Below are 27,420 nucleotides of genomic sequence, written 5' to 3' on the forward strand. Positions count from 1 at the left end.
GGAGCGCGGGGAACACCGCAATGAATTACCCCGGCCACGTCCTAACCACGATAAGAGGAGATGGGAGGAGAATAGGGTCCCCTACGACAACGAGCGATACCGCCCCACTCGGAAACGGCCCGCCGTACGGAGGAGTACGAGACATCGTACAACCCGGAACAACCCTAGGTGCCGGAGCAAGACTTCCCGCCCCGGCTAGAGCGTACGCTATAGAGCAGAAGCAGCCCAAGGTCGAGCAAGGAAAGCCCGAGAGTGGAAATCTAGCAGGTATAGGCGAAATCCTTGATACCCCTATTGTTGTTTTGTTTGACACGGGCGCATCTCATTCGTTCATCTCTGAGTTATGTGTTCATACCCTTAGCTTGCCTACTAGAAAATGTGAACATAGGATGACGGTGTCCTCACCAGTAGGAGGACTAGTAGAGATTTCCCGCTTTTGCTTGAACATAGAAATCGTATTAGGAGAACTTAAGTTAGTTGCTCACGACCTGCGAGTTATGGCGATGAGAGACGTTGACGTAATCCTAGGAATGGATTGGTTAACCGCGAACTTTGCGACGATTAGTTGTAAGAAGCGACAGATAACCCTACAAACCCCGGGTGTGGAACCCGCCGTGTACCACGGAATCTCGATGAACCGACGAATCGTTGTAGTCTCTGCGTTACAAGCCACCGCCATGTTGAAGAAAGGACGCCCGGCCTACCTTGTCTATCTCCACGGAGAAGAGAAGGAGGAAGCGAGGCTTGAAGACGTTGTTGTCGTACGAGATTTTCCCGATGTCTTTCCCGAGGAGTTACCTGGACCGCCGCCCGATAGGCAGTTAGAATTTACGATCGATCTTGAACCTGGAGCCGCACCCATATCGAAGGCGCCGTACCGCATGGCACCTAAGGAGTTAGAGGAGTTAAAGATTCAGCTGCAAGAGCTCATGGACTTAGGTTTCGTTAGGCCCAGTGTTTCGCCATGGGGCGCACCGGTGCTCTTCGTTAAGAAGAAAGATGGGTCAATGAGAATGTGTATCGACTATAGAGAGTTGAACAAATTGACCCTCAAGAACAAATACCCTTTGCCGAGGATAGATGACCTGTTCGATCAACTCCGAGGAGCCGGAGTGTTCTCTAAGATGGATCTGAAGTCCGGATACCACCAGCTGAAAGTGCGAAAGGAGGATATCCCTAAAACCGCGTTTCGTACCAGATATGGTCACTATGAGTTCGTCGTGATGCCGTTCGGTCTAACCAACGCCCCAGCCGTGTTCATGGACTTGATGAACCGCGTTTTCCACCCGTACCTAGATACGTTCGTTTTAGTGTTCATAGATGATATCTTAGTCTACTCGAAGGACGAAAAGGAACACGCGGAGCACCTACGGATCGCGCTGGAGACGTTGAGGAAGGAGAAGTTGTACGCCAAATTCAGCAAGTGTGAGTTCTGGCTGAAGGAAGTCAACTTTTTAGGACACATCGTGTCAGCAGAAGGAATCCGAGTGGACCCCGCCAAGGTCGAAGCTGTGCAACAGTGGAAGTCACCCTCGACGCCGAACGAGATCCGAAGTTTCCTAGGTCTAGCAGGATACTACCGTAGGTTCATAGAAGGGTTTTCCAAGATCGCGAGGCCGATGACCCAGCAGCTCAAGAAAGGAATCAAGGTGAACTGGACGCCGGAGTGTGAAGCGAGTTTCCAGCTTTTGAAGGAGAAACTGACCACAACACCAGTGTTGGCCGTGCCGGAACCAGGAGCGAATTACGTAGTTTACACCGACGCTTCGAAAGTCGGATTAGGATGCGTGTTGATGCAGAACAACAAAGTGATCGCTTACGCGTCGCGACAGTTGAAACCGCACGAGTTGAACTACCCTACCCACGATCTAGAGTTAGCCGCCGTAGTACATGCCCTAAAGATTTGGAGGCACCATCTCTACGGAGTTAGGTGTGAGATCTTTACGGACCATAAAAGTTTGAAGTACTTCTTCGAGCAGAAGGACCTGAACATGCGACAACGGAGGTGGCTCGAGCTGGTAAAGGACTACGATTGTGGTATCAACTACCACCCCGGCAAGGCAAACGTGGTAGCAGACGCTTTAAGCCGTAGAGACCATTCGCAACTCGCTGTTTTTCTAACAGAAGAGGAAGGTTTAGTGCGAGAGTTGAGTAAGTTGCGTATAGAGGTAGTTAGAACACCCGATACCGTGAAAGGTCGAATCGCCGCGTTAGTAGTAGAACCTGATCTAAGGACGAGGATCGTTGCAGCACAACGGCTAGATGAGAAATTAGAAGAGATTCGAGTCGAAGTGAGAACCGGTGAGTCCGGAAGTTTTAGTGAGGCTTCCGATAACGCTCTTACCTTTGAAGGGAGACTGTGCGTGCCGAACGACGAGAGTCTTAGGAACGAAATCTTGAGCGAAGCGCACGAAACCCCATACACTGCTCACCCCGGGAGCACGAAGATGTACCAAGATCTGAAGAAATCCTTTTGGTGGAACGGCATGAAGAGAGACGTCGCAGCTTTCGTGGAGCGCTGCTTAGCCTGTCAACAGGTGAAAGCCTTACACCAACGACCGTACGGGAAGCTACAACCGCTGGAGATACCCGAGTGGAAATGGGAGCACATCGCCATGGACTTCGTGACGGCGTTACCAAGGACCCTCAAAGGGAACACCGCGATCTGGGTGATCATCGATCGACTTACCAAGAGCGCGCATTTCATACCAATCCCCGTAACCTATGGATCGGATAGGTTAGCTCGGATCTACATTCAAGAGATCGTGCGATTACATGGAGTCCCAGTGACGATTACGTCTGATCGTGACCCGAAGTTCACATCGAAATTCTGGATTAGCCTACAACGCGAACTAGGAACTCGCTTAAACTTCAGTACCACTTTTCACCCCCAGTCCGATGGACAATCCGAGAGGACGATACTAACTCTCGAGGATATGTTAAGAGCCGTGGTGCTCGACCGAGGAGGAAGTTGGGAGACCGCACTCCCATTTGATCGAGTTCGCATACAACAACAGCTTTCAAGCCACGATCGGCATGGCGCCATATGAAGCACTCTATGGGAGAAAGTGTAGATCTCCGCTCTACTGGGATGAAGTTGGCGAACGAAGAGCGCTCGGACTCGATGCAGTTGAAGAAATGGTCGAAATCGTTCGACGAATCCGCACGCGAATGAAGGAAGCTCGTATGTGTTCGATCCGAAGCATGTGATTCGTTACGAGGATATTGCTGTAAGCCCGGATCTGAGCTACGAGGAGCAACCCCAGTTAGTCTTAGATCGAAAGGTCCAAACCTTGAGAAATAAAACCACTGCCTTCGTGAAAATTCAATGGAGAAACCACGGGCCCGAGGAAGCCACGTGGGAGCGTGAGGATAAGATGACAGAACTATACCCGGAACTCTTTCCGTAAAAGGTACCAAATTTCGGGACGAAATTTTTCTAAGTGTGGTAGGATGTAACATCCCGGATTTTAGAACCCTAATTTTTGAGCCCTAGAATTTATTGTTGATGACGTGGCATCGAGAATGCAGTTATTTCACGAGGTGATATGGTCGAATTAAGTTTAGGGTTTGTGTGAAAGTTTGAAAAGTCAAACTATTTGACTTAATGATGTGGCATGTGATTTATTTATTTGTGTGATTTATGTGGTAAATTATTTGTTTAAGGGTGAGTGAGTATATTAGAACCAAGTCTCTACTTTATTTCTACCGATTTATTTTCTCTAAAAAGGTATTTTTGCTTAAGAGTTATGTTGTTCTTCTTCTACCCCTTCTTTTCTTTTTCTTCCAACCGATTTAATCGGTGTTCTTGAACCTTCATGCATATTAATTGAGTGAAAAAGGGATAAGAAGGGATATGGGAACACATGTGTGTGTGTGTGTGTGTGCCAAGAGTGTGTGAGGTGTGTGTGCCGTGTGTGTGTGTTATGCGTGTGAGTGTGTGTTGTGTAGTGTGTGCTTGATGGCTAAATACTTTTGTATGACATATGATGATAGATCTTGTAACGCCCCACTTTTTCAAACCCTAATTTTCGGGTTATAAAATTTTTGCATTAAATGCCTTAAATGCTATGATATGTGAATTATTTGATGAGTGATTAATTGCATAAGTGTCTTTGTGACCTAATTGCGTATGAGAATGGAGTTTGAGTTGAATAGTCAACTTGTTGAAATGTTGACGTGGCTATTGAATAGTCAAAGATGTGGAAAAATGATGTGGCCGTTGAAAGGTCAATACGTTGAGAAAATGGAGTGGAAGTGAAGAGATGATTGATTTGAATATGTGAATTTTTGATGCGGAGTAATATAATTGTGGGGAATTATTTTCCTAAGGGATGAGTGAGAATTAAATAGGAACATATTTGTTATGTGGAATTTTCGGCCATCATGATTATTGGAGAAGAAATAATATTTTTCTTGGATTTAATTATTTGTTTGGGATAATTATCCAAATTAAATCCAAAGTCCAAATACTCTATAATTCCTACATGGAATTTTCGAACTCCACCTTTGATTTTTCCCATGAGATTTTCGAAAATCTCATATTTTGGAGAAGAGGGAATTATTTATTTATTTGATCCCTTATTTATTCTATTCCATGAATAAATATAAATATGCTAAAATATCCTAGCATATCTTGCCAAATCTAAGAAGATATTGCATATCCTAATTAAATTAGGATTTGATTTTGAATCCCTTTGAAGAAGTCAAAAATACACGCCACTTTTCCTATTATTTGGGGAGTTTAAATAATTATTCTTGCTCCGTGATATATTATTCTACTCCGTAAAATATCTGAATTTAATTATAGGCTAAATAAATAGCCTATAATTTTCGAAATCCTCCTTCTTCTCAACCAATTCAACGCCACTTCCCCAATATCTCTCCCAAATCTTTTATTTAATTAATTATTGGGATATTATTTTGGCACTCTATAAATAGGAGAGAAACCCTAACCCTAGAGATCACAAAAACCGGCGTCTCCCACTTCTCCCATATTTTCGAAAATTACTCCCCTCTCTCTCCAAGTTTTCTTCAAGTTTCTTCAAGATTTCTTCATCAATTGAGAAGAATTCAAGTGAAATTCAAGAGATTATTGAAGAATCAAGACTAATTCCTTGTTTCTACCGTTCGTTCTTTTGGAAAAGGTACTTTAATTTATTGATCTTCTCTTCTTCTACCGATTAATCGGTATTCTTGAGTCCACATGCATTTAGATGAGTGGAGGGGAAATAAATTGATGAAATTGGGATGCATGGATGTGTGTGTGTGTGTGTGTGTGTGTGTTCGACCGTGTGTGTGTGTGTGTGTGCACGCCTCGGTCGGCGTGCACAAGTGTGATGATTGTGTGCGTATGTTGTGTGTGTGGAACACTCATGCGTGATACGAATTATTGGTGATTTTGGGATGAGTATTTAAATAAAAATGGTATGTTAATCATACTTTGATTGTGATATTGATGATTTTGAAAATAATCGTTGGGAAAAAAAAGAAACGTGGGATCATGCATAATACTGAAATCCATGATTGAAACTGATTTGTGATACGCCTAATTTAAAGGTGATACTTCGCGCTCTCAGCGTGATAAACGAGGAGAAGAGAATTCTATCGAGCTAAACCTACGAGGTGGGCTTTCTTTTAAAATAAGGACATTGTCCTAAAATGATATTGATGAGAATGAAAGATGTGTTATCATGCCTTGATTTGTTTTGTCATGTCTATCCCTCGTGGCTATGCCACTATTGTTATAATCGAATTCGGATCCTTGTAGAGCCGCAAACTCTACTTGGGTTAGTGTACACCAATGTTAGACCGAGAGTCAGCGTACGGGTTGGCCGGTCTAGTGACCTGGATTGCGGCCGCATTCCTTGTCATGTAGAATGAGGATATGGTAAACGTCTATGAGAAAAATGGTTGCGCGACCGTGATATTTGAGAAAGAAGATATTTTGGTGCCTCGGGTCTTTCTAAAGTTAAAACCCCGATGGACACTTGAAAATGGCATGATAATAACTATATTTGTGATAAAACTGTTTTCGGCAATGAGCCCATTGAGTATGTTTATCGTACTCAGCCCTGCATGTGTTTTCCTTATGTGCAGGTTGAGTGGTGACGAGCGGGCGGCGGTGTTGAGTAGAGAATAATAAAATGATCTGTTGGTACTTAAGGTGTCGTTGTGTCCTCATACATAGCCTCACTTCTTTCTTGGTCGCTTCCGCTATTGATTATGAAAACTGTGATCTTTTGTTGGGATAAATACTTCTATTCTGTTATTTCGTGGGTATATTTTGGGTATAGAACACTTGGAAATATTTTGGAACCTTTGCTACTTTGGAGCATTTATGGTGATAGCCTTTTATTGGTTTTCTTTGCTAAAGCATAAATTCTTTTCCTATTAAATTGTTCATTAAATGCTTTGGTGAAAATATCTTTTCAAATAGAACCCTAGCCTATGATTTTTGATGCATTTAAGTCTGTTTAGATAACGATCGCCGCATTTATTATACCCTAGATGGGCGGGTCGTTACAGTTGCTATAATGCGTTAGCCGCCAACACGTGGAGTTTCTAAAACTCATATCAACCAAAACATCCGCGATATATTTGCCTGAAAAATATTAGTGGTTTATATGAGCCACAACTCAGTGCATATAAATTCCACCTTTAATTTCACGTCACAGAAATATCAAGAATATTCTTTAACTATAATCTATATACATATAACCAAAAACAATAAATATCATAAACAATTTCATATCCATATGCATATGCCTCTATGATCATCTTTAATATCATGTGACTGATCAAGCCTGGTACTGCTCGGGATTTCCATTGTATACGACCCGTAGGTCCCTTATATTTATTTGACCTTTCCACGAAGGCCCCTCTTTGTATTGACCTTTCCACGAAAGTCCCTCTTTGCTCTTTTGTTTTGACCCGTAGGTTACCCGTAGGTCTGTTGCCATTGTATATCAGATCCAGAGTAAGACAGTCACATATCCTCTTTAATCTCATGATTCGAATGATTCTAATACCATACATCAAACATATCCATTGCACCAATTACATAGCCATATATTCCATCAATTAATTCCAATACTATAAATAAACATATCTATTGCACAAATCACATATCCACATCATATTTAACAATCAATATCAAATAACACATAACTATTTCAAGCTCACATCATATAATTCAAATATTCACTTCAATTTAACACATAGCAATCAATCACATAAAATATGCAAAATTAAAAGTGTGATTTATACACACCTAATTAAAACATGTAATCTAACCGAGTTTTTGATTCCATCTCCTGTTCCATAGCCATCAATCCCGAAACTGAAAATATACGTGAATTTCTTCTCAATTCCAACCCTCTCGTTTTTCTTTTTCTTCCAATAGTTCCTTTCGTTTTTACTCTCTGACTCCCTCCTCGCTAAACTCACCCCCTTCCCTATATTATTATTTTTATTATTTCCTATCCTCCATAAACCGACTCCCATTTATATTAAATAAACCGACTCCCACTTATATTAAATAAAGAAGTGTACTTCCTATCTTCTTTCCACCACGTAACTCTATTCCATTTATAATTATAAATTTACACGCGTGGCTCCATAGTGATTATTTATCCTAACTAGTATCACGCCTGTGTTATGCACAAATAAATATATTTTTAATATATTAATTTTTAATTTTAAATTAATTAAACAAAATTAGAATCAATATTAACAATGAACAATATGAGTAACAATTTTGATTATATAAGGATCAAAAAATCTATACAAATCAACATTGAAGCATAATAAATTTGAAACAAATCACATAATATAATGTTTAAGCATTACATCATGGAGTAATGAATAATTAATCATGGAGTAGGAAAGATAAACATCTATCACAATAAAGAATTAAACACAATGGATAATTAATCATGGAGTAGGAAGATAAAATTCTAGCACAATAAAGAATTAAACACAATGGATAATTATTCATCATTTTCTTCTCATTGGAACCAATAAAATCTGAATGAAAACGAAAATCATAAGAATTAAAATTTAAAATCAATACTAACAGAACAGAATGAAGAGATTATTGACATGCAAATGTCGGTTCAATAGAAGGAAAGAGTCAAAAATTCCCATCTCCTTTGCCACATCAAATATGGCACCGAGAGTATCTCTATTAAACTGTTGAGCTTCAATAACATCTTCAAGTTGAAACTTTACTCCCCATGGAAAAGAAAGGCTTTGTCTCAAGATTCAATGCTTTGCATTCGACCCACTCCTGAGAGATAAGTTCCCTTGTTTCAAGTCAAATGCTCTCCCATTTGGAAAAGCCCATGAATGTGATATGTCGGCAGATGTAGATAAATTACTATATGTAATTAACTCTCTATTAACTGTAAATAACCCCCAACTAACTTCAAATAATTACCCACTAATTTAACAATTGTAAATAACCCCCAACTAACTTCAAATAATTACCCACTAATTTAACCATCAAGTAACCGTATCAATATCTTCAAATAATTACCCACTAATTTAACCATGGTGGCAAAGGTTGTAGAGAAAAGGATTCTATTGTATTGTTTCTGTTATATTTTAGAAGATACAAGATACTCCCTTTTATAGGGGAAAATACAACTCTAGGAACTACCACTAATTAATTGTACCTAGGTAAATCCCACTTATTAAATGTAGAAGCAAATACCAAGTTGTTGGTACTTGGTGTTGGCCAACTAGCCGTTTGGACTCTCATTTTGAAGTATTAAATAATTGTATATCTATAAGAAACTAATCTATTTATTATCGTTTCTGGTATACACATTGAGTGAATCTCGTTTTATCCATGAATATGTAAACTATATTAGTATATTAAATGTGCGTGCATATTATTAGGGGTGCTTATTCAGTTATCCGGTTCTCAATTAAGCAAGAAGCGACTAGTTTTGACTGGTTATTTGAAGAACTGAGAACTGGAGGATCGATTTACAGTTCGATACCGATTACATGATTTTGTCTTAACCAGCTCTTGATTCTAATTGGAGCCGGTCATTTCTTACCCAAGAATCGTATTTAGTTTCAATTTCGATTTTCTTTTTTATTTGTTACTAATGTTAATAACTTAATAGACGCTAATTCAATTAATTAATTCTAACCCTACATTCTACGTATTGATTTATTGAATATTTTTAGGTGTTGGATTTTCTTCAGATATTAAATTGTACTATAAATTTAGGTATTGAATGATTAATACTGTTTGTTTGTATTTTCTTTTTGAGTTGATTTCAATTTTTAGGTATTAAATTCATGAATTTGTTATATTTTTAGTTGTTTGATTATTATTTTTTTTTCTCAATGAATTGTTAATATTTTTATATGAATAAATTCGAACTAAATTGAATGAAAAAAAAAATCAATTCCTCGGTTTCTACACTAACCAATTGATTAGTGTTGGAATCGAATTTTTTTCTGAACTATAATTCCTTTTCATGGTTTGCTAAAAATTCACAATTGGTTAACCAATTTTCCGATCCAATTAGAAACGAGACCGGTCAAACAAGCAGGCATGAAGCCTTATGTTAATGAACAACAATTCCTAATCTAGTTTAGTCTCTATCTCATAGAAAGGTGGGGAACAAGGTAAAAGTGAAAGTGAAAGTGAAATGTATCTCTACTATGTGAATATAATTAATTTTTAGCATTTTCAATTAGAATTTATGGGAATAATGTGTGTGCTGACATTTTAGTTAGAATTTGTTGTGACAATAAATGCAAGTGTATTCATGGATGCAGAAATGGATGGTGAAAATGACCTTGCACAAAATTCACAAACGAGAGGAAAAAAGTAGTGTCTTAGTTTGATCATGCATTTGTTCATCGATAACAACTTTCCCACATTAAAACAATGCTTCACCACAAATATTAAGCTGTCAATCTATCACCAGTTACGTAAAATAAGAAAATACTACTTATTAAAAAAAGTACAATAATTTACTGTGAAGGATGCCTGGACCCAAGAAATGGTTTTTTCTGTTGGCGTATTGTAAATGTTTGGAGTAGGTACTACCAATTATCTACTTTCTTGAAAAATTATTTGATATGTAGTTGAAATATTATAAGTAGTATTCAATGGCATAAAAACAAATCACATAAAAACAGATTTTATGCCAAATGGCAGTTTACCTGAAATATAATTGTCAACTACTTTAGGTGCATGCTAACATCATCCCAAGTTTTTAGTTATAAAGACGTGTTATATTTTTAAGAGGTATACTCCTACTTCATATTCAAAAGCAGTTTACGAGTATTTCTAAATTTAGAATAAATAAAATTTTTAACTGTGCTGTTTATAAGCCCATTATATTCTGGTCCCGACAAATATTGAAAGCCCAATAAGCTTAACCAGATTTGTATTTGACCCGGGCAAATAATACATAAACCGGGTCATTAGATCCGGATCTCCCAATTTGAAATCGGGTTTCATCGAGCTCTGATCGATCTTCCATGGCGGAAAGTGCAGTCACCATACCTTCGCTATTCGAATTAACAGTATTTTAATTCCTATTATATTCTAGCAGTTTGATGAGACGCAATGAGCCGCTTAGAATCCTGCTTGTTGATGTTTCTCGCACTGTTTTCGGTCACTCAATCGATAAATGTAGAAGAGCTGAATGAAGAGTTTACGGAGTCGTTGCTGCTGAGGCCACTGCCCGATCGAAAAGTTTTGGCTCATTTCCACTTCCGAAGCAGTGCGCCGCCATCTAAAAGTTATGGCCGCCACCATCACATCTTCCCCAAATCTATTTATCAGCTGGTAAAATTTGTTAGATTAAAGCTAAGTTTTCCAATTCAGCACTAAATTTAATATCTGGACAATTGTTTGTCTTGTTGATTCGTTTGTCACGAATACCTATTGCTAGTTCCCGGGAATGAGTTTGTTTTGTGTGTATGAATTTTGGATTATTTGGATTGGTTAATGCTGAGACTTAGATATGGATGCACTGGATCGAACTCTTAATTAGACCACAGATTATTTTGAACTAGCGAAATCTGGCCAGTTTATCAAAACTGGGTAAAAAAGTGCAGAATTTTGAAGTGTTGTTTTGCACAAACAGGTTCACAAATTCCAGGTTCGAGAGATGGAGCTTTCATTCACGCAAGGACGCTGGAATTACGAAAGATGGGGAGGATTTGACCCGATATCGAGCAGCAATGCAAAGCCTCCTGGAGTAGAACTATGGGCTGAGTTTGATGTTCCTCGAGATCAAGTTGATGAATCATGGAAGAATCTGACTCATGCTCTTTCGGGGCTCTTCTGCGCCTCAATCAATTTCTTGGAGCATTCGACTAGTTACTCTGCACCTCAGTGGAGTTTTGGATCGGCTTCAGGCAAATTACGCTATGGCACATTGCCTCGTGAAGCTGTTTGCACAGAGAATCTCACACCATGGTTGAAGTTGCTTCCCTGCAGAGACAAAGCTGGCCTTTCTTTACTGATGGACAGGCCTTCCATATACCGGGGGTATTATCATTCCCAGAGGTTGCATTTGAAATCAGATGAATTTGGTGCATCTGAGATGAGTACTGGAATGGTGCTTGAACAAACGCTTACAGTTGTTCTTCGACCAGACACATTTTCTGGGCAAGCACTGCAACCGAGTTGGTCTTTGAGCTCATTATTTGGAAGGTCAGTTAGCAGGAAATGCTCTCTTTCTAGTTCTAGTAATGTGTATGTGCAATTTGAGCAGAATTTATTATTGGAGGGGGATAAATTAAAGAAAGATAGTGAAGCATCGGAGAATGCTATTTCTGTTGGCAATGGCTTCGAAGATAATCCCCTATTTGAATTATCACTAGCTCCAAAAAGGGTTATAAAACAATCTGGGAACTTGCAGAAAGCAGGCTCTATCCTTTATGAATTTTCAGTTGAGGATTCCAATGAATTCAAACCATTTGATTTGGGATTAAACTGGAAGGTGCCTGTAGCCTGGTCATGCCCTCAGGCACCCTTACAAGCTAGCCGGTTTTTAATAGGAAGTGGGAACGAAAGGGGAGCTATCGCTATCTCAATGAAATCTACTAGGAGCAACAAAGTAGAAAAAACTAGTAGTTATGATGAGAATGAATGTTGGCTCAGAGTGGGCATCTTCCAAATGGTACCTTGGTATGTCAAGGTCTACTATCATACACTGAAATTGTTTCTAGATGGAGTACCTCAATCTTCCATGGAAAACATAGAGAAAATACTTGTTTCACCTTCTGAAGACAAGGTGTCCACTGGAGTGATGGAAATGATCTTGAGATTACCCTGTAGTGTTAATACAGCAGCATTGACTTTGGAGTTTGATAAGGTATGTTCTGTCAATATCTTCTTTAGTTACTATATGAATTATTATCTGCATGCTGCTCAGGAAATAAATTTAACTACTCAGTTTAAAGCAACCATTTTATATTTAAAGAGTACCTTTTTTATGCATGAGATCTAATTTTTTACACTACTGAAGAAATGAAACGTGGAGTTATAGTGCCTTCTATTTGCCATTTTTCCTTTAAGCTCTTAGTTGTTAATGCAATTAATCTCTTGACAGTTAATTCCAGGTGCAAAGAAATTATTTTGACTCATTACTTAGAAACATTGAAGTGTGAAAACTTATTTCCACCATCGTGAGTGCTTCTCAAATGGTCTGGAAAAGTAGTTTAGTTTTTACGATTTCCACTATTTATTTCTTTAATTTGTGTTTAATTCAGCTCACTTTTTGGTGACACTCTATTCAGCATTGTTTTCCCTGTGTTTAATTCTTATTGCTGTTCCAACAGGGGTTTCTTCACATCGATGAATATCCTCCAGATGCAAATCAGGGCTTCGACATTCCATCAGCAGTGATACACTTTACTGATTTCGTAGCAAACATGAGTTTTCATGATGACTCCTTAAAACAAGTACCTATATTGTCCAAGTTACAGGTACTGATACAAATAATTGGATGCATTTAATGTATTTCTTCATAGTTTGGTTCACTATGTAATTCATGGCTTCTCCACTTAGGAAGAAGTTCCAGTTGTCTCGTACACAGAAGTACTCCTTGTGCCTTTGACAACGCCAGATTTTAGCATGCCTTACAATGTGATAACAATTACATGCACGGTTTTTGCTTTATACTTTGGATCACTGCTGAATGCTCTTAGAAGGCGAGTTGGTGAGGAAGAAAGGCTTCTAACTGGAAAAGGTAATGTTGCACTTTCCTTCTTGATATGCTACCTCCGTCCTTTAGAAATAGCAACTATTCCATTTTAGTCCACCCCTTACAATTAGGAACTTTTTATTTTAGGTAACTTTTCTCTCTCTAATGAGGTGGTACCATTCCCCGATACTCCAATCATTTTTTCTTTCTATCTCTCTTACTGTATCAATTGTACATTAAAACCTTTGTTATATCAAAAGTTTCGATTTTTAAAGGACTGATGTAGTATTCAGTAACCACAAAACCAATTACCAAGAGATAGAAAGAGCATTTATTGATAGGTTTTTGACAAATCGAATAAAGTAAAAAGTTATCCTGATTAATAAACAGTTTAGTTAGGCTGATAAGATGAATAGTATCATGAAACATTGACACAGTCGATTTCTGCTACTGATTCTCGTATATTGTCTTATTCATATACGCTACTGCGTGAGTTTCTTGGCATTTCAGCACAGTTCTGACATGCTTGAGTTATTGTCTCCTTGCAGGTGCAAGGAAGGCAGGCCCGTTGACGCTGATGATATCTAAACTCTCTGCTAAGTTGCGAAGGAAGCCATGGGAACCTCCGAAACAATCAGAGTCTGGGAGGTCCTCCTCGAAGTATAAGCTACTAGCAAAAGTCGTGTTGGTAGCCGGTGTAGCTGCTGCTTGGCAATTCTATTTTCAATGACAGCAGCAACCTCCCATGTATGATTATGTATCATGAAGAGAGAGATTAGCTAGTTTGAAACCTCATGGAGCACATTTTTTTTGTTCTCTAATTCAGTCAGTGATCAGTTTTCTATCCTTGTGATTCACACATATTCCAGTACCATAGATTTGTTGTCATATATCAAAAGATGATAGTTTCATACCACGCACACTCTCTCTTTCGCGCACACATCATATTACAACAGAAGCAAACAATTGGCATTTTTCAGGTTCTACTTATCTTAGTTTCTTGAAAGGTGTAGCAGCAACGATCTCATCAATTTGCATTCGTTTCAAGTTTCTGCTGATAAAACTGCACGAAAACTGGCCTTCATCCGATCTTGCCCTCTTCAGACGACTTCCGTTTTCCAACCCCCACTTTCTCTTCAGACTCAACCCACTGGATTTGTTGAGATCACCTGGATTGCTACTAGTGCTGCAATGGTGCCTTTTACTCTCTCTAAAGCAGCCTGTGTCTCTGGTGACATCTGCAGCATCTTCAACTTGGTGGGATCCTAATCAATAAAAAGAAGGAAAATTCACATAAATCAATATGGCAAGAGATTAATAGTCCTCGAAAAGAAGTAGTTTGAGACAGACTTTTGGAGCAAATCTTGCCGTGAACGAGGAGAGGGGCGGCGCCGGAGGGCAAGCCACGGGCGGTGAAGAAGCGAATAAGAGAGTTCCAGGTGAGAGAAGAAGCGATGTGATCGGGGGTTGTAGCGATGAAGTAGCCGTTGAGCTTGAGGGTGTTGGGGTCGAGCCCGAATGCGCGGGCTATGGACCCGAGGTCCAGTTTCTGGTCATCCACTGCAGCTATTTCGATTGCTTTGGGTAGGGATGGGCAATACAGCTTTACTCTTCTCTCTCCTCCTTCCATCGCCTCTTCTATAGAGAGAAGCCGCAGTTTGTGTGATACTAATCACTACTAGTTTTGATTCTGGCTTACTATGTGTAGCTTCTTTCAGTTCATTCTCGAACCGTCTAATACACTATCTCTAACAAATTTATTTCCTTTTTTATAAATTAAAATATGAGTCTATAAAATACACAAAAAAATGAATAAAACAAAATATTTTGATTCACGTAACAGATTAATTCTAAAAACAAAAATACTCCCTCCGTCCGCGAATAGGAGTCCCGTTTTTCCATTTTGGTCCGTCCACGAATAGGAGTCCCGGTTCATAATTACCATAAATGGTAAAGAGGCCCCACATTCCACCAACCCATTCCACTCATATATCATTTAAAACTAATATATACAAGTGGGACCCTATTCCACTAACTTTCTTCCACTCACTTTTCTTAACATTTCTTAAAACCCGCACCGATAAGAAATGGGACTCCTATTGTTGGACGGAGGGAGTATTATTTTGTACTCACTATGTTCGTCGATCGATTGTAATATAATTATGATTAACCATTTATGCGTTGTTTGTGGTTCATTATTTTTTTTAATTAACAAACTATAATAAGTGTCACGTTTTCTCCCCTTTCAGATAAAAATTACTTTGTCAGTTTTATTATACAGAATGTTGTTCCCCAATTTTTAAATTTTTTTTTTTATTGGTCTAAAATTTGCTAAAATGGGATTTCTTATTAAAGTCTGGCCATAAGTCCAAAACCTCACAAAACTCTTAAGTATAAAAAGGAAAGAATTTAAAGTTTAGAACTAAAAGAAGAGAGCGGAGAAATGAAGAAGCTGAATTGGGTTAGCAGTTAGGGCAAGGAATCGGAATCTCAACGCTTCCAATGGCGGACTCTTCTCAGAAACCTTATTCACAAACCATCCTTCACCGCCTATTCTTTCAGCCGCGGAAAAATTGTTTTCTCAACCCTGCAAGTTGGAAAGAGTAAGCGCTCTCTCTCTTTTAGTTTATGGAAAAATTATTCAAATATCCCCATTTTTCTTCACCTAGATTCTTGTAGTTCATGTTGTTTGTTGCTTTTTTGGATATTAGAAATGGAAGTAGATGAGAGAATGCTGGGCGAACTCGAAGCGATGGGATTCTCCAAGGCACTGGCCGCAAAGGCACTTACTTCTTCTGGTATATTTGCATCCTAATAGAAAAATAAATGTTGAATCTTTCTGATAGCTAAGAGGATTAACTATCTGCATTTGGCCAATTCCTGCTGGATGTTTACGTCCTTTGATGCTTGCATATTTTATCATTCATCAATTAACTCCTAAACTTTTGCAGGTAATTCAAGTATTGAGGATGCTATTAATTGGCTTGTTGATCATGGGGATGATGCACCTACAAGTGAACCTTCACCGGTACATTTCTTTGTATGAGCTTTATTAGTATGCGTTCCTGCTGCGCTTCATCTTATGCAATATCACACCATTTCATACCTCTGTCTTCTTATGCTACAAGGGGCCTGAGGTTCTCGAAAACATAGTCATTGAAGCATTTCTCCCCATTCAGATTTCTGAACAAGTTAAGTTGAGAGCGCAAGAGCTGAGGTTAGTTTTATGTGCTCTTTAATCTTTATGAGGAAGTTTGCTTTATGATAAATGTATAGTATTTGAACCTTTGCTGTATACACTTTTCACCTTCTGCTTTCACTGATCGTCTTCAAAGTCAAATTAAATCATTATGCACAAAATAGGTGAATTTGGTCAAAATTTGCGAGAATAAGGCATTATCATGACTGATTGTCATTGAATTAACAAAAATATCCTTAAACGTTTTGCTTAGTTAAATATGGGTGACATGTGGCATCACAGTTTGATACTGCATTCCTAAGATTGATATTTAGTCTTAGTTATGTATAGTTGACTTTCTTACTTAAAGATTGGTATTTCCTTTTCTGATATTTTCACATGTTCTGAACTCTTCTAAATGCAGGGGTCAAGCACGTAAAAGGAGAGCAGAGCAAGATGCAAGACTAGATAGAGAAAGGGAGAAGGTATCACAGACAACTTCTCTTTATATACATTGGTGCGACAATATTAGCACGTGTACACTGAGGTTCCGTTCGGTTGCGTTGACTCATTATCATATGATTATCTATCTAGGATGTTGTGAGATTATTTTAGTTGAACGGGGGTGGCTATGAATGTCCATCTAGGATTAAGTTGGGAGATTCAATCTCATGAACAAGCAGAAAACATATTCAATCATGAGATATGATCTTTCACACTGAACGGGCCCCGACTAGTTAACATCACCTTCTGTGTTGTACTGAAGCATTTTAAATTGTTGGTCAAAGAGTCCTTTAGCAATTGTTGAGGACTTCAGGAAGATAGATGATAAAAGAGAAGAAGCTCATAGATCATATATTTATTCTGTTAATTAGTATAATATGTTTCTTGAGTAATATAGGCATTATGTCTGTGCCTAGTTGTTTCATTTGAAGTCACAATATGTTTTCGCTTCCTTTCTCTGATCAACAGTATAGACTAACAGGTTCAGATGATTGGGTTTACTTCAGTCAATCTATTTGTTATTCTCTCATCAGATACCTTTGCTATATGCAGGAAAGAATTCGAACAGGGAAAGAACTGTTAGAGGCTAAGAGGATGGCGGAAGAAAGTGAAAGGAAAAGGTTTGCATTTTCGTTACATGTTCAGTTTTCAGACGTTCGTCTTTTGTACTTTTGGTTCCTATCATATTTCTTTCATTTGCCTGGAGTCGGTTTCAGGCTTCTATCACAACGAAAAGCAGATAAAGAGGAAGAGAAAAGAGCACGCGAAAGAATTCGTCAAAAACTGCAGCAGGACAAGGTACACCCAAATTATTGCATGCCAAGCTCCCTGCAACTTACAAAGTCTCGTTTCTACCAGTTCGTTGCATTATAAATAAATACTGTGAAGCTAGAAATATAGGGGCAAAAAAAAAAGGAACATTGAACACTAGTAGAGAAATTATACTCCTCACCACACTAAATTGCTTTGTGAGTTTGCTTCATGATTTCACTCAACATTTTGTGTTCTTTGCACCAGTCATCTGCCAAAATGGCTGAGAGCTCTCAGATTATGAAATTATCTATTTCTACCAATTGAAACGTTGTTACTCCTTATACTATATTTCCTTTCATATGGTAGTTAGAAAGACGCCGAATGCTGGGATTGCCTATGGAGACTCCTGCATCAGTGAATACTGAATTGCCACAACAAACAAATGTATGAAACACTTGAATTTTGTGTCACCTTTAGTTACTACTTAGCAGGTCTCGTGGCTCCTTACATATTCATATTTGTAATGCAGAACCCAGAGCTAGTTGATCCTGCTGCTTTGCCCGAAACGCCTGCGTCAGCAAGAGAGTCCATGAGAGAATGTTTAAGAACTCTTAAACGTCAAAATAAGGTAGCTAATCTCAACCCTCCATTCAATGTGAGGATATTACTTGTACACTGAGAGAAGGCATATGAATTGCTCCTATTTCTTCTTTTATTTTTCCAAATGACTCTAGTACTAATGAATTTTTCCAATTTAGAAAAAACTCAAATCTTACCATCTAGCTGTTTTAAAATCATGGCATCTGATGTGCTAGGATGACAATACCCGAGCTATGAGAGCATTTCAAACTCTCTTGATTTATGTTAAAAACGTCTTCAAGGATCCTGACGAAGAGAAGTTCAGAAAGATCCGCATCAGCAATCCTGCATTCCAGGTAACTTGCTCGTTTCCCTGGTGGGGTCCATTTCCCTCTCTTGAGAACGGAAAACAGTTGTAGCGATGTTGATGTGTGTTTCTTGGCTTTCAACAGGAGAGAGTCGGAAGATTCGAGGAAGGTGTGAAGTTTCTTGAGCTCTGTGGGTTTGAGAGAGTTGAGGGAGATAACTTTCTGTACATGGCTCGAGAAAGAGTTGACAGCAGCTTGTTGAAGTCTGCTGCGGCAGAGTTGCATAATGCATTGACAAATCCTTTCTTTGGACTCTTCTCAGCATAACTTGGCCTTGAATCTATTTGATACTAGTACTAGTAATATTGATTTGAGAAAATGCATGTGGAATTTGAATCTCGAATTTTAAGTACTTCAAAATAATGGAGGGATGGATGAAAATGAAACCAAATGTCTGATATCGTGTTTTCAGAATAAGTATCAACTTTTACACTCTTCCACTTCCAGAATGGAAGAAATATACAAACTTGTTTCTGTTTGAGAGAATAGAAATATACACAAACTTTGGTAACAATCTACAGTACACTAAACCATTTTTACATATTACTACTACAGATTAACAAAAAAATCCTCGTTTGTAATTTCATCAAAAATAAACGCATCTTATAACATCTGTACTCATATTTCAATAATTTTTATAAAAAAACTACTACTATGATTTTCCTTAAAAAGATAGAAATATTAATATCGCATTGAATTTATACCAAATAGTGAAATGCATGCTCATGGTATCTTAATCAATCCATTGTTACTACATAGTAGTTGCAAAAATTATACTCTCTCTATTCCATAAAAAATGACACCCTAGTAAATGAAACAAGATGTTTTGTGTGTTAGGTGGAGAAAGAAAATAATATTTTTATATTAATGTGAGAGAGTTTTATAAAAAAAAGGTGACATTTTTTATGGGATAAACTAAAAAATGAAGTATAACATCTATTATGAGACGAATGAAATACCTTTAATTGAAATCTACATTTCAATTGTATACTCCTATTTAAATATTCTGCATCTAATTCCAAAGGGCTGACATCTGGTGTATCAGATTTTATGCATTTTCAGTTTTATCACTAAAATCACAAATACATATTCCCCCTCTTTTCCCTTATGATTAGGCTATTTGGGGCTTAGGGTTTTTGAGCAGGAAAATTTGTCGATTTTAGTGCACAATGTACGCTGATCAAATTGAGGCTCAAGCTAATAGCCATAGGTCGGTCAAGGATCGCCTTGATGGAAATTCCGCCGCTGGTCCCGGCCGCCGCAGACCTATCTTCGGCAAGAGGTTAACTTCCACTTACTCGTCCTCTTAGCAGATGGAAATTTCGTGACTTGCAGTGGTAGCGCAGCTGTTTTTATTTCAATTAGAAGTAATGCGAAACTTCATGATTAGTGGCTACGAATTATTTGGATTTTGGAAAATGTTATGCACTAATTTGGGAGAATTCGATAGGTTTGTGCATAAGAGTTACGCTGTTTCTAGTTTTTTATTAGTTCAGATGCCAAACTTCCTTGTGTTCCTGGTAAATTATGAGTTGGGGTTGGGTGGTTTTGGATAGAATAGTCTCTTTCTTGTAGAGGACATTTAACTCGTGAGGTTCAGATAATATGCTGTGTGAAATGTCTGTTTAATTGGAACGAAGCAGGGCAACTTTTCTTGTGGAAGAAGTGTCCAGAAGATCACTGTTTTTCCTTTCCTGGAGCAAATGAGGCCCCTTATTTAGCAAATTCAATTATTTAATGCAGACAAAGAGAAGATGATGACAAATGGGCACATGACCTTTATGAGGATAATGAACCCCTAGTCTCAAGTATGGATATTTTTTTCTAATTAAAGCCTCATTAAATCTTGGTAGTGCTGTGTTGCTTTGGCTGATATGTCTCTGGTTTTTATCCATGGCCTGTAAAGGTCGAAAGGTTGGTGCCAGAGATCTTCGCCTGAAGCTCCAAAGAAAGAGTATTGATCAAGCTTCACAAAGTGTGGGAGGACCTGGAGGTGGAAGGGATCTACGTGAGAAGCTCTCTGGTGCACTCTATTCTCGTCCTGTTGAGTACAAGCCTCCAGCTGTGCGGCCAAAGCCTGCAATCGAATCTAGTAAACCACCTAGGAAGAGTGTAATATCTCAAGCCTCTGCACAAGAAGTAAAGGTTTCTAGCTCTGTATCAAAGAAAAAGGTTCAGCAGAAGGTAAAACACTATCATCTTATCCATTGACTGTCTGAGGGTGTGAGAGATGCATGTCACTTAGCGTCTTCTTGTAACTTGGCATGAGGTATTATCCTTCAGGATGGAAAAGTATAATTGTGTATTCTATATGCAGGTCAATTCTGTGGAAAGTTTCCTGCAGTCTCTGGGTCTTGATAAATATTCGATTACATTTCAGGCTGAAGAAGTATGATTATTTTATTTCTGTTTCTTTTCAGTTATCAGTCCTGTTTTTGGTTTGATCAATTAGTTATTTGCTCTTATTTCACAGGTTGATATGGCAGCGCTAGTACACATGAGTGATGATGATCTTAAAGCTATGGGAATTCCGATGGTGATTATTTCCTATTAAGCTTTTCTTATTAATTAGCACTTCCTTATTTCCACCCTAGAGTCCCATATTTCTTGTTAAATATGTCCAATATTAGTTTGATTGTGTTTTCTTGTGTTGCTGTCATAACTATATACTAAATGAGAGAGATTAAGAGGAGGGTTCCTTAAACTGTGCTGGGTTTTTTTCCTCAACAATGATATAAATAATTGTCTAGTCATCAATGCTGAAGTAAGAATTGCAGCTATTCGAGCTCTAGTCAACTACTATAAAGAAAGGAAAAGCTAAATAACTTTGTAGAGTTTGGAAGCCATAGACATTTGACAGTATAAAAATTCATTTCAAAATGTAAAAATGTCTCTTGAGGGCCACCTCATGTACATTTTCTGATCCTTCATTTTCTAGTTGTACTTGATTAACCTTTTATGGTCAAGATATGAGAGGCTATATTTTACTGCACTGTTTTGCTATACTTCCATTCAGGCTGGCGTTCTTTGCATCCTGAGATTTTGTCCCTAGATCTGGTCATATCTCAAGTTCTGCCACTAATGTTTCAGGGTCCAAGAAAAAAAATACTTCTGGAATTGGAGTCGAAGCGTGAGGCCTGAGTGCAGCAAGCCCATTTTGGATTCTTGTATGAGGAGCCGTATCAATTGTTTGTGAGCCCTAAGCAGGGTTTTTCATTTTCTTTGTGTTTCTACAACTTCCATGGTAATTAGTTATCTATTGTAGTTTCATGTTTTTGTTGGTGAAAGTTTGGCTTGAACGAGATATAAATCATAAGTACTATTCTTCGAACCTTCGTTAGATGTTCAGTTGGTCATTTTGTTACATGATGACCCCATGATATTCAATCAAATAAAAACGTTGTTATAGTGTGGGGGGTGTGAGTTGTTAATTCAATATATACATATAGGTAGACGTGTGAGGAGTCTCAAACAACCAATATCTGTCAATTGAAGATGAAGTTGGCTTTATCTTTTGTAAAAAAACACATTATTTATATTACTTAATTATGTTTAACGTATGAGGAGGGTATTAGTAATGTAACTAATGCGATTGTGAAGAGGACTCAAGTGGTAATGTTGTTAAGGAATCTCATACTGTCTGCTGTATGATCAAGTAAAGCTTCCTATAAGGAATCGACTATGTTCAAGTTTTAAGTCTGTTGTGTTATTATTATTAGTGATATATCCAGAATTTTAAATTTTAGATTGTGACAATAATTACATAATACTCCTATATCGCCATCGATAGGAGTGGTGAGAGTCAACTCCCTTTTTATTTTTTACTACTTTTCATTTCTCACGCTCTACGTTGGCTTAGTCATGTAAGTATCTTTTTTCTTTACGTTCAATGTATTGTGAAAATATGGATAAATGAGCTATGGATTGTGCAAGTGTAAATAAAAGAGACTACCGAATATGAAATTGGATTATAAATATAAAACTTGTGGGGACAATTATACTTTCTTGTTTTCACATCAATACACTACTGATTATCATTACCGTACACCTAGTCACTGAAGAACTTTTGTAATATCAACCGAATTTGATTTTGATTTCTTGTACTCTTCCCATTCGTCTTTAGGCAAAAGTGTTTCTTTTGGCCACTGAGGTTGAGAAATGATGCATTTAGTAAATTAAGTTATAAGAAAATAAAATATAAGAGTTAAAATAGATAAGTGATGAGAAAATAAAGTAGAAGAGAGAATAAAATAAATAATTAAAAATAGATAAACTAAGTGATAGAATAAGACATGACTGATTAAATATGTTAATAATTTTGTCAAACTAAAAATGACTCAAACTCTAATACGAGTAACATAACCCAAAAATAAATACTAGTACAACTCCACAACATAGCACGACTGACGAATTATTAGTGCCTTAATTTAGTAGTCCATTGTGTCTGATTCATTAATCAGTGTTACCAGAAAATATCGGTAAAATAAAGTTTATTACAAAATATTAACAATGCAAAACGATACAAGGACCAACAAATATTTCATTTCAGTTAGACTAAGACATGAAACAGACAAAATATTTGTTTAATTATTTTGCAAGTACTATACTTTATTTTGCGAATATTTTCTGGTATCACGATTAATAAAATTTATTGTGGAGCATTAATTGTAAAGCCGTCTTAGCTCAGCTGGTAGAGCGCGTGGCTTTTAACCACGTGGTCGTGGGTTCGATTCCCACAGACGGCGTTTTTTTGTTTCACAATTGTTTTTGTTTTGAATTTTGATTACAAATCTTTGTAAAAAAAGTCAGGAAATGATGAATCTTATAACAACTTGTATTCTTATAAATTGTTGATGAACTTGAGGGGAGTTTTTTTGTTTCACAATTGTTTTTGTTTTGAATTTTGATTACAAATCTTTGTAAAAAAAGTCAGGAAATGATGAATCTTATAACAACTTGTATTCTTATAAATTGTTGATGAACTTGAGGGGAGTGTTGGAAAAAGGAAAGTAGTAATAGTATAAATGGTCGCCCACATTGATTATTACAGTAGAGTTACTAGAATATTTCATAAGTGTAGAGTTCCTAGTTGAAAATTGAAATATAGTCTCAATACTCATTTATGGGTGAATTGTACGAGATTCAAATCTCCCTATAAATGCTAGGGAGATTTGCATATCAAAACACACATGAAAAATACATCAGAAATATATCTATTCTTATCCGAAATGCCTAATCAATCTTTCTACATCTCTCTCGATTACCATCAGTAAGAGTTTATTATTGAATTAATTTTTTGATTTTATTTTGATTAGATCTCTGCTTCACTTATTGTTATAGCATTCACTTCAGTTTCTAAACTGGAGTATATTTAATTCTTTGAAATATGACTATTAAGGGGTACTAGGAAAATAATTGAGTTTAAGAAAAAATTGATTATTGGTCATTTGAAATATTTATAGCTTGTTCATGCATAGACTACGGATAAAGAATGGTTCTATTTGGCTTAGATTCAATGTGAAAACTCAAATGAACAATGCTAGAAACTTGAACAAAATCAAAAGTCTAGCAACACTGACAACTAATCTCTGAAACTGACAAAATAATATGTGAACACATTTAGTGACTGAATGACTAACTTTCCCTCCAATCTATTCCATGAAAACGTGCCTCTAATTCCTGTTGCTTAATGAAATTTCAAGATTTGATTCTAACTCTCAACTTCTGTGACCTAGAGCTTGGTTCTGAAGTTTTTGGTTATCTTCCAAAAGTCTGTCGTATTCGAGTAATAGATCAGCTGCTTGTTTCTGGAGTGCAATAACGTGACCTTCTGCAGTCTCGACTTTCTTGTCCTTTTCAGCTGACTCCAACTTTAGCCTATTCAAATTCTCAGTCAAACTCGATATCTCCTTCCGTAGCTTCTTGGCTTCAGCCGAAGCTTTTTCTTCCTTGGCCATCAGCTGTAGCTTCTCTTTCTCAAGATTCTCCACTTCTTGCTTTGAAACTCCGGTGTCACTCCTCACTTTCATCAATTTCTGGATGTAGTGATGCATACGATCAATCAAGAACCCGAGGAACAGAGAAAAGCCTGCGAGATCATACACAGTCAATGTTCAGACCAGTATTATTGCATTGCAGCGAGCCAACGACATAAGGGAGTCCATTACTTTACCATTAATTACACATATTTACAATCATCTCATAACTTCTTATTCAGTAAAATTACACACTGCTATCCATGAGCTAATATATAATTTAGATGAAAATGACACTTTCTATCTCATCTTTCCCCTCTCCCTTAAAATGCAAAGGCCGGTTGGATATGATCATCGTTGTTTACATGTTTAAAGAGAGAATGAGTATAACACTAAATCACACAAACAAACTGGAAATCATGTGATAAGCCCTCACAAGATAAGCAAAAAATCTGAAAATCTAAGAAGGCAAGATTATCACTTTTCCACCACATGATTTCACTGCCTCCCCTTATTTGCCTATTCCAACTCTTTTCACTACTTTAAGCAACGAATTTACATATATTGTGAGTATCATCCACTCAGAGTCTCTCACTAGTAGCATTGAGTTCTCACATAGTAATTCTAGACATCTTCAGTAAACACAAAACCAATACATTTCACTACATCATACATCTAACATAGACATCAAAGAAACAATCCAGAATTGGAAGGATACATGAATCAATCAAGAACTAAACAAAGAAAACATAATCCATGAAGCAACCAAGGACCATACCCATAAGAGTTGCCTCTAGCAAGTTTGTCCTCCAAAGAACTTGATCCATTGGCGTCATAGTGCCATGTTTGGTGCCCTTGTTCTGAATCTTGAGAATGCTATATAAATCAGACAACAAAATGGCAAAGATAGTTCCAGCAATGGTTAGAACTGTAGCCCTTCTCATCTTCACTTGATCTAAACCCTTTATTACAAGCTCCCTAAATGGACCAATCTTCACCATTAAAAGGAATGCGATCAAACCCTCCGCACTCACAACCAGAAAGAACAAAGGAATCATCTTTGTAACAACAAAACCACTCCTATCACAAAAGGCTAAACCAAGTTTCAATTTTTTTTGAACTGGGAACAATTTTCATGGAAAATAAAGAAACCACATCGCCGTTGGGTAGATTTTTTCAAGAAATGTGCGGGCAAGAAGAAGCGCAGAGAGCAAATCGTTTTCTTGATTGAAAAAAACCCTTCCGTTCTAGATATCTATTCAGAGTCAAGTAAGAAACTGTGTTCGAAAAGAAAAAAGAAAAATCAAATCTTTGAACTAGTTGGTATGAAATGGAGGAGAATCTTGAATTCCTATTTTTCCTCATCCAAGAAAGTAAAACCCCACTTCTCTTTCAGCTTAATGCGAGGGGTCAAGGCCAAGGATCTGTAAAAAAAAAAGTGAGCTGCCAAGCTAAAAAGAACACAATTTTGAAAACCTACCTCTCTTGTTACTATTATTAACTCAATTCAAGATTAAAGATTTGAAATCCACTCTCTCTATATGCTTCACAGCTAGGATAGGAAGGTTTACCAAGGAGAGAGGAGTTATTACAGAAGAGTGAATTCAAAAGTAAGTAGTTTGAGTTCTTGGTTTGGGCACACAGATTTATGAATTTATCATAAGGTTTTAGGAAATGCAAAATGCTGATTTTACAATTTTGTGGGGATCGACTTTGAATGTTGACACACATAATTATGAATACCAAAATGCTCATTATACCAATTTGTGGAGATCGAATTTGAATGTTGGAGATCGATTTTAAACAATATCGATTTTAAATAATTTATTGGTTATACAAAATTTGGTTCTTTATCATCATCATTATGAAATATCATCAAAACGCTAATTTTGTCCAAAATTATACACATAATATTTGCGTTTTAAGCATTGAACGTTCTAACTCTCCGACCCCACCCTCAAGGAAATGGTATGGGATGATCTTGAACTTGGGAAGGTTCTAGAAGCCATGACAGTAACCATGGCACGCCTTTAGGTCACGTCTAAGACTAGCAGTTATAAACATCTCTTCTTGTTAATGTAACATGAAAAAGGAGGGATTTGGGGAATGGGATGATAACGATTTTCAATCGGCTGAAAATTTCACGCATATATTCAACAAAGTGAGAGAGGATTGGAACAACAAAGGCGGGAACAGTTCAATTACTTCAAAAACATCATCCGTTATAGAAAACCAACGAGCGATTCATCATCATTTGCTTCCTCTTCCTCTACCTCATTCTTGTTAACCATTTTTGCAATAAATTGGTGTGGTGTTCGTTTGTGTGCTTTTTTTGAGATGTTTTAGTAATTTCATTCTTTATCGTTTTTGTTTTTGAATAGATATAAGTTGTTTGTGTGTGTATTTGTGTTGTTATATGATTAGTTTTTCATTAATGTACTTAGATTTTATATCTTTGTCATGTTGTTCTCATTTGCCAATTGCATCGTACTCCCTTGGTCCAATAAAAATAGATACTTTTAGGATAATACAAATTTTATTAGAGAAGGGAGTCCTCTTATTAGAGAGAGAAGTTATCGAAAATAAATGAAAAAAAATTATTGTTATTATAAATCATGTTGGGATGAAAAAAATCAGAGATGATTATAAATGTGTGTAATGTGCTCGAACTAAATACTACTCCCTCCTTTCCGCTTTAGGAGTCCCGGTTGAGTCGGACACATGTTTTAAGAAAAAGTGTTTGAGTGTGTAATAAATAAATATTGTATTGGATGTTGGGACCCATTTTTAATTGAGTGTCCAATAAATAAATGTTGTAGTGGATGTTGGGATCCACTTTTAACACTTTTTTATCAGTTGTAGTGGATGTTGAG

The 27,420-nt window shown here is 37.3% G+C and overlaps 5 protein-coding genes, 1 long non-coding RNA gene and 1 other non-coding gene across 9 annotated transcripts; 4 read left to right on the forward strand and 3 right to left on the reverse strand.

Annotated features, from left to right (window-relative positions):
* Window positions 1-6,859: 6,859 nt before the first annotated feature.
* Window positions 6,860-7,377, reverse strand: LOC125219960. Its single transcript, XR_007176265.1, has 2 exons — window positions 7,297-7,377; window positions 6,860-6,952 (listed from the first exon to the last, which is right to left on the reverse strand). It is a non-coding gene; the product is annotated as an uncharacterized LOC125219960 (long non-coding RNA).
* Window positions 7,378-10,447: 3,070 nt separating this feature from the next.
* On the forward strand, window positions 10,448-14,034 carry LOC125222538 (GPI transamidase component PIG-T-like). 2 transcript variants are annotated; one of them, XM_048125208.1, is made up of 5 exons: window positions 10,456-10,822; window positions 11,124-12,359; window positions 12,826-12,972; window positions 13,055-13,235; window positions 13,739-14,034. In XM_048125208.1, the coding sequence occupies exons 1-5, from the start codon at window positions 10,601-10,603 to the stop codon at window positions 13,918-13,920; spliced, it is 1,968 nt and encodes a 655-aa protein (XP_047981165.1). In that variant the 5' UTR covers window positions 10,456-10,600; the 3' UTR covers window positions 13,921-14,034. The 2 variants fall into 2 exon arrangements, with proteins under 2 accessions (XP_047981166.1, XP_047981165.1); XM_048125209.1 differs by lacking the exon at window positions 13,739-14,034 and having other exon boundaries at window positions 10,448-10,822; window positions 13,059-13,231.
* Window positions 14,035-14,053: 19 nt separating this feature from the next.
* On the reverse strand, window positions 14,054-14,884 carry LOC125222539. Of its 2 annotated transcripts, none has more exons than XM_048125211.1 (2): window positions 14,559-14,884; window positions 14,054-14,455 (listed from the first exon to the last, which is right to left on the reverse strand). In XM_048125211.1, the coding sequence occupies exons 1-2, from the start codon at window positions 14,818-14,820 to the stop codon at window positions 14,178-14,180; spliced, it is 540 nt and encodes a 179-aa protein (XP_047981168.1). In that variant the 5' UTR covers window positions 14,821-14,884; the 3' UTR covers window positions 14,054-14,177. The 2 variants fall into 2 exon arrangements, with proteins under 2 accessions (XP_047981168.1, XP_047981167.1); XM_048125210.1 differs by having other exon boundaries at window positions 14,541-14,881.
* A 711-nt stretch (window positions 14,885-15,595) lies between these two features.
* Window positions 15,596-19,091, forward strand: LOC125223447 (UBX domain-containing protein 1-like). Its single transcript, XM_048126600.1, has 11 exons — window positions 15,596-15,793; window positions 15,902-15,988; window positions 16,142-16,218; window positions 16,319-16,407; window positions 16,793-16,853; window positions 17,425-17,492; window positions 17,589-17,670; window positions 17,992-18,069; window positions 18,155-18,253; window positions 18,441-18,560; window positions 18,657-19,091. The coding sequence occupies exons 2-11, from the start codon at window positions 15,904-15,906 to the stop codon at window positions 18,837-18,839; spliced, it is 942 nt and encodes a 313-aa protein (XP_047982557.1). The 5' UTR covers window positions 15,596-15,793; window positions 15,902-15,903; the 3' UTR covers window positions 18,840-19,091.
* Window positions 19,092-19,623: 532 nt separating this feature from the next.
* LOC125218980 (ankyrin repeat and SAM domain-containing protein 6) lies at window positions 19,624-21,903 on the forward strand. The gene is made up of 6 exons (XM_048120814.1): window positions 19,624-19,854; window positions 20,316-20,380; window positions 20,479-20,756; window positions 20,890-20,961; window positions 21,046-21,108; window positions 21,663-21,903. Exons 1-6 carry the CDS (start codon window positions 19,742-19,744, stop codon window positions 21,711-21,713), a joined length of 642 nt encoding a protein of 213 aa, XP_047976771.1. The 5' UTR covers window positions 19,624-19,741; the 3' UTR covers window positions 21,714-21,903.
* Window positions 21,904-23,244: 1,341 nt separating this feature from the next.
* Window positions 23,245-23,317, forward strand: TRNAK-UUU. Its single transcript has one exon. It is a non-coding gene; the product is annotated as a tRNA-Lys (tRNA).
* A 740-nt stretch (window positions 23,318-24,057) lies between these two features.
* On the reverse strand, window positions 24,058-26,147 carry LOC125219707 (B-cell receptor-associated protein 31-like). The gene is made up of 2 exons (XM_048121750.1): window positions 25,326-26,147; window positions 24,058-24,660 (listed from the first exon to the last, which is right to left on the reverse strand). The coding sequence occupies exons 1-2, from the start codon at window positions 25,603-25,605 to the stop codon at window positions 24,290-24,292; spliced, it is 651 nt and encodes a 216-aa protein (XP_047977707.1). The 5' UTR covers window positions 25,606-26,147; the 3' UTR covers window positions 24,058-24,289.
* Between the last annotated feature and the right edge of the window lie 1,273 nt (window positions 26,148-27,420).

The sequence above is a fragment of the Salvia hispanica genome, chromosome 4 (genome assembly GCF_023119035.1).
Source record: "Salvia hispanica cultivar TCC Black 2014 chromosome 4, UniMelb_Shisp_WGS_1.0, whole genome shotgun sequence".
Classification (NCBI taxonomy): Eukaryota; Viridiplantae; Streptophyta; class Magnoliopsida; order Lamiales; family Lamiaceae; genus Salvia; species Salvia hispanica.

Excerpts from the sequence above, each read along its gene's own strand:
- LOC125222538 (XM_048125208.1), top strand. The coding sequence starts at position 10,601 with ATGAGCCGCTTAGAATCCTGCTTGTTGATGTTTCTCGCACTGTTTTCG. Across the intron at positions 10,823-11,123 it reads CCAAATCTATTTATCAGCTG|GTTCACAAATTCCAGGTTCG; the intron begins GTAAAATTTGTT and ends TTGCACAAACAG. Across the intron at positions 13,236-13,738 it reads AAGGCTTCTAACTGGAAAAG|GTGCAAGGAAGGCAGGCCCG; the intron begins GTAATGTTGCAC and ends GTCTCCTTGCAG.
- LOC125222539 (XM_048125210.1), bottom strand. The coding sequence starts at position 14,820 with ATGGAAGGAGGAGAGAGAAGAGTAAAGCTGTATTGCCCATCCCTACCC. Across the intron at positions 14,456-14,540 it reads CGGCAAGATTTGCTCCAAAA|GATCCCACCAAGTTGAAGAT; the intron begins GTCTGTCTCAAA and ends TTTATTGATTAG.
- LOC125223447 (XM_048126600.1), top strand. The coding sequence starts at position 15,904 with ATGGAAGTAGATGAGAGAATGCTGGGCGAACTCGAAGCGATGGGATTC. Across the intron at positions 15,989-16,141 it reads AAAGGCACTTACTTCTTCTG|GTAATTCAAGTATTGAGGAT; the intron begins GTATATTTGCAT and ends AAACTTTTGCAG. Across the intron at positions 16,408-16,792 it reads TTGAGAGCGCAAGAGCTGAG|GGGTCAAGCACGTAAAAGGA; the intron begins GTTAGTTTTATG and ends TTCTAAATGCAG.
- LOC125218980 (XM_048120814.1), top strand. The coding sequence starts at position 19,742 with ATGTACGCTGATCAAATTGAGGCTCAAGCTAATAGCCATAGGTCGGTC. Across the intron at positions 20,381-20,478 it reads TAATGAACCCCTAGTCTCAA|GTCGAAAGGTTGGTGCCAGA; the intron begins GTATGGATATTT and ends TGGCCTGTAAAG. Across the intron at positions 20,757-20,889 it reads AGAAAAAGGTTCAGCAGAAG|GTCAATTCTGTGGAAAGTTT; the intron begins GTAAAACACTAT and ends TTCTATATGCAG.
- LOC125219707 (XM_048121750.1), bottom strand. The coding sequence starts at position 25,605 with ATGATTCCTTTGTTCTTTCTGGTTGTGAGTGCGGAGGGTTTGATCGCA. Across the intron at positions 24,661-25,325 it reads GCTAGAGGCAACTCTTATGG|GCTTTTCTCTGTTCCTCGGG; the intron begins GTATGGTCCTTG and ends ATGATCTCGCAG.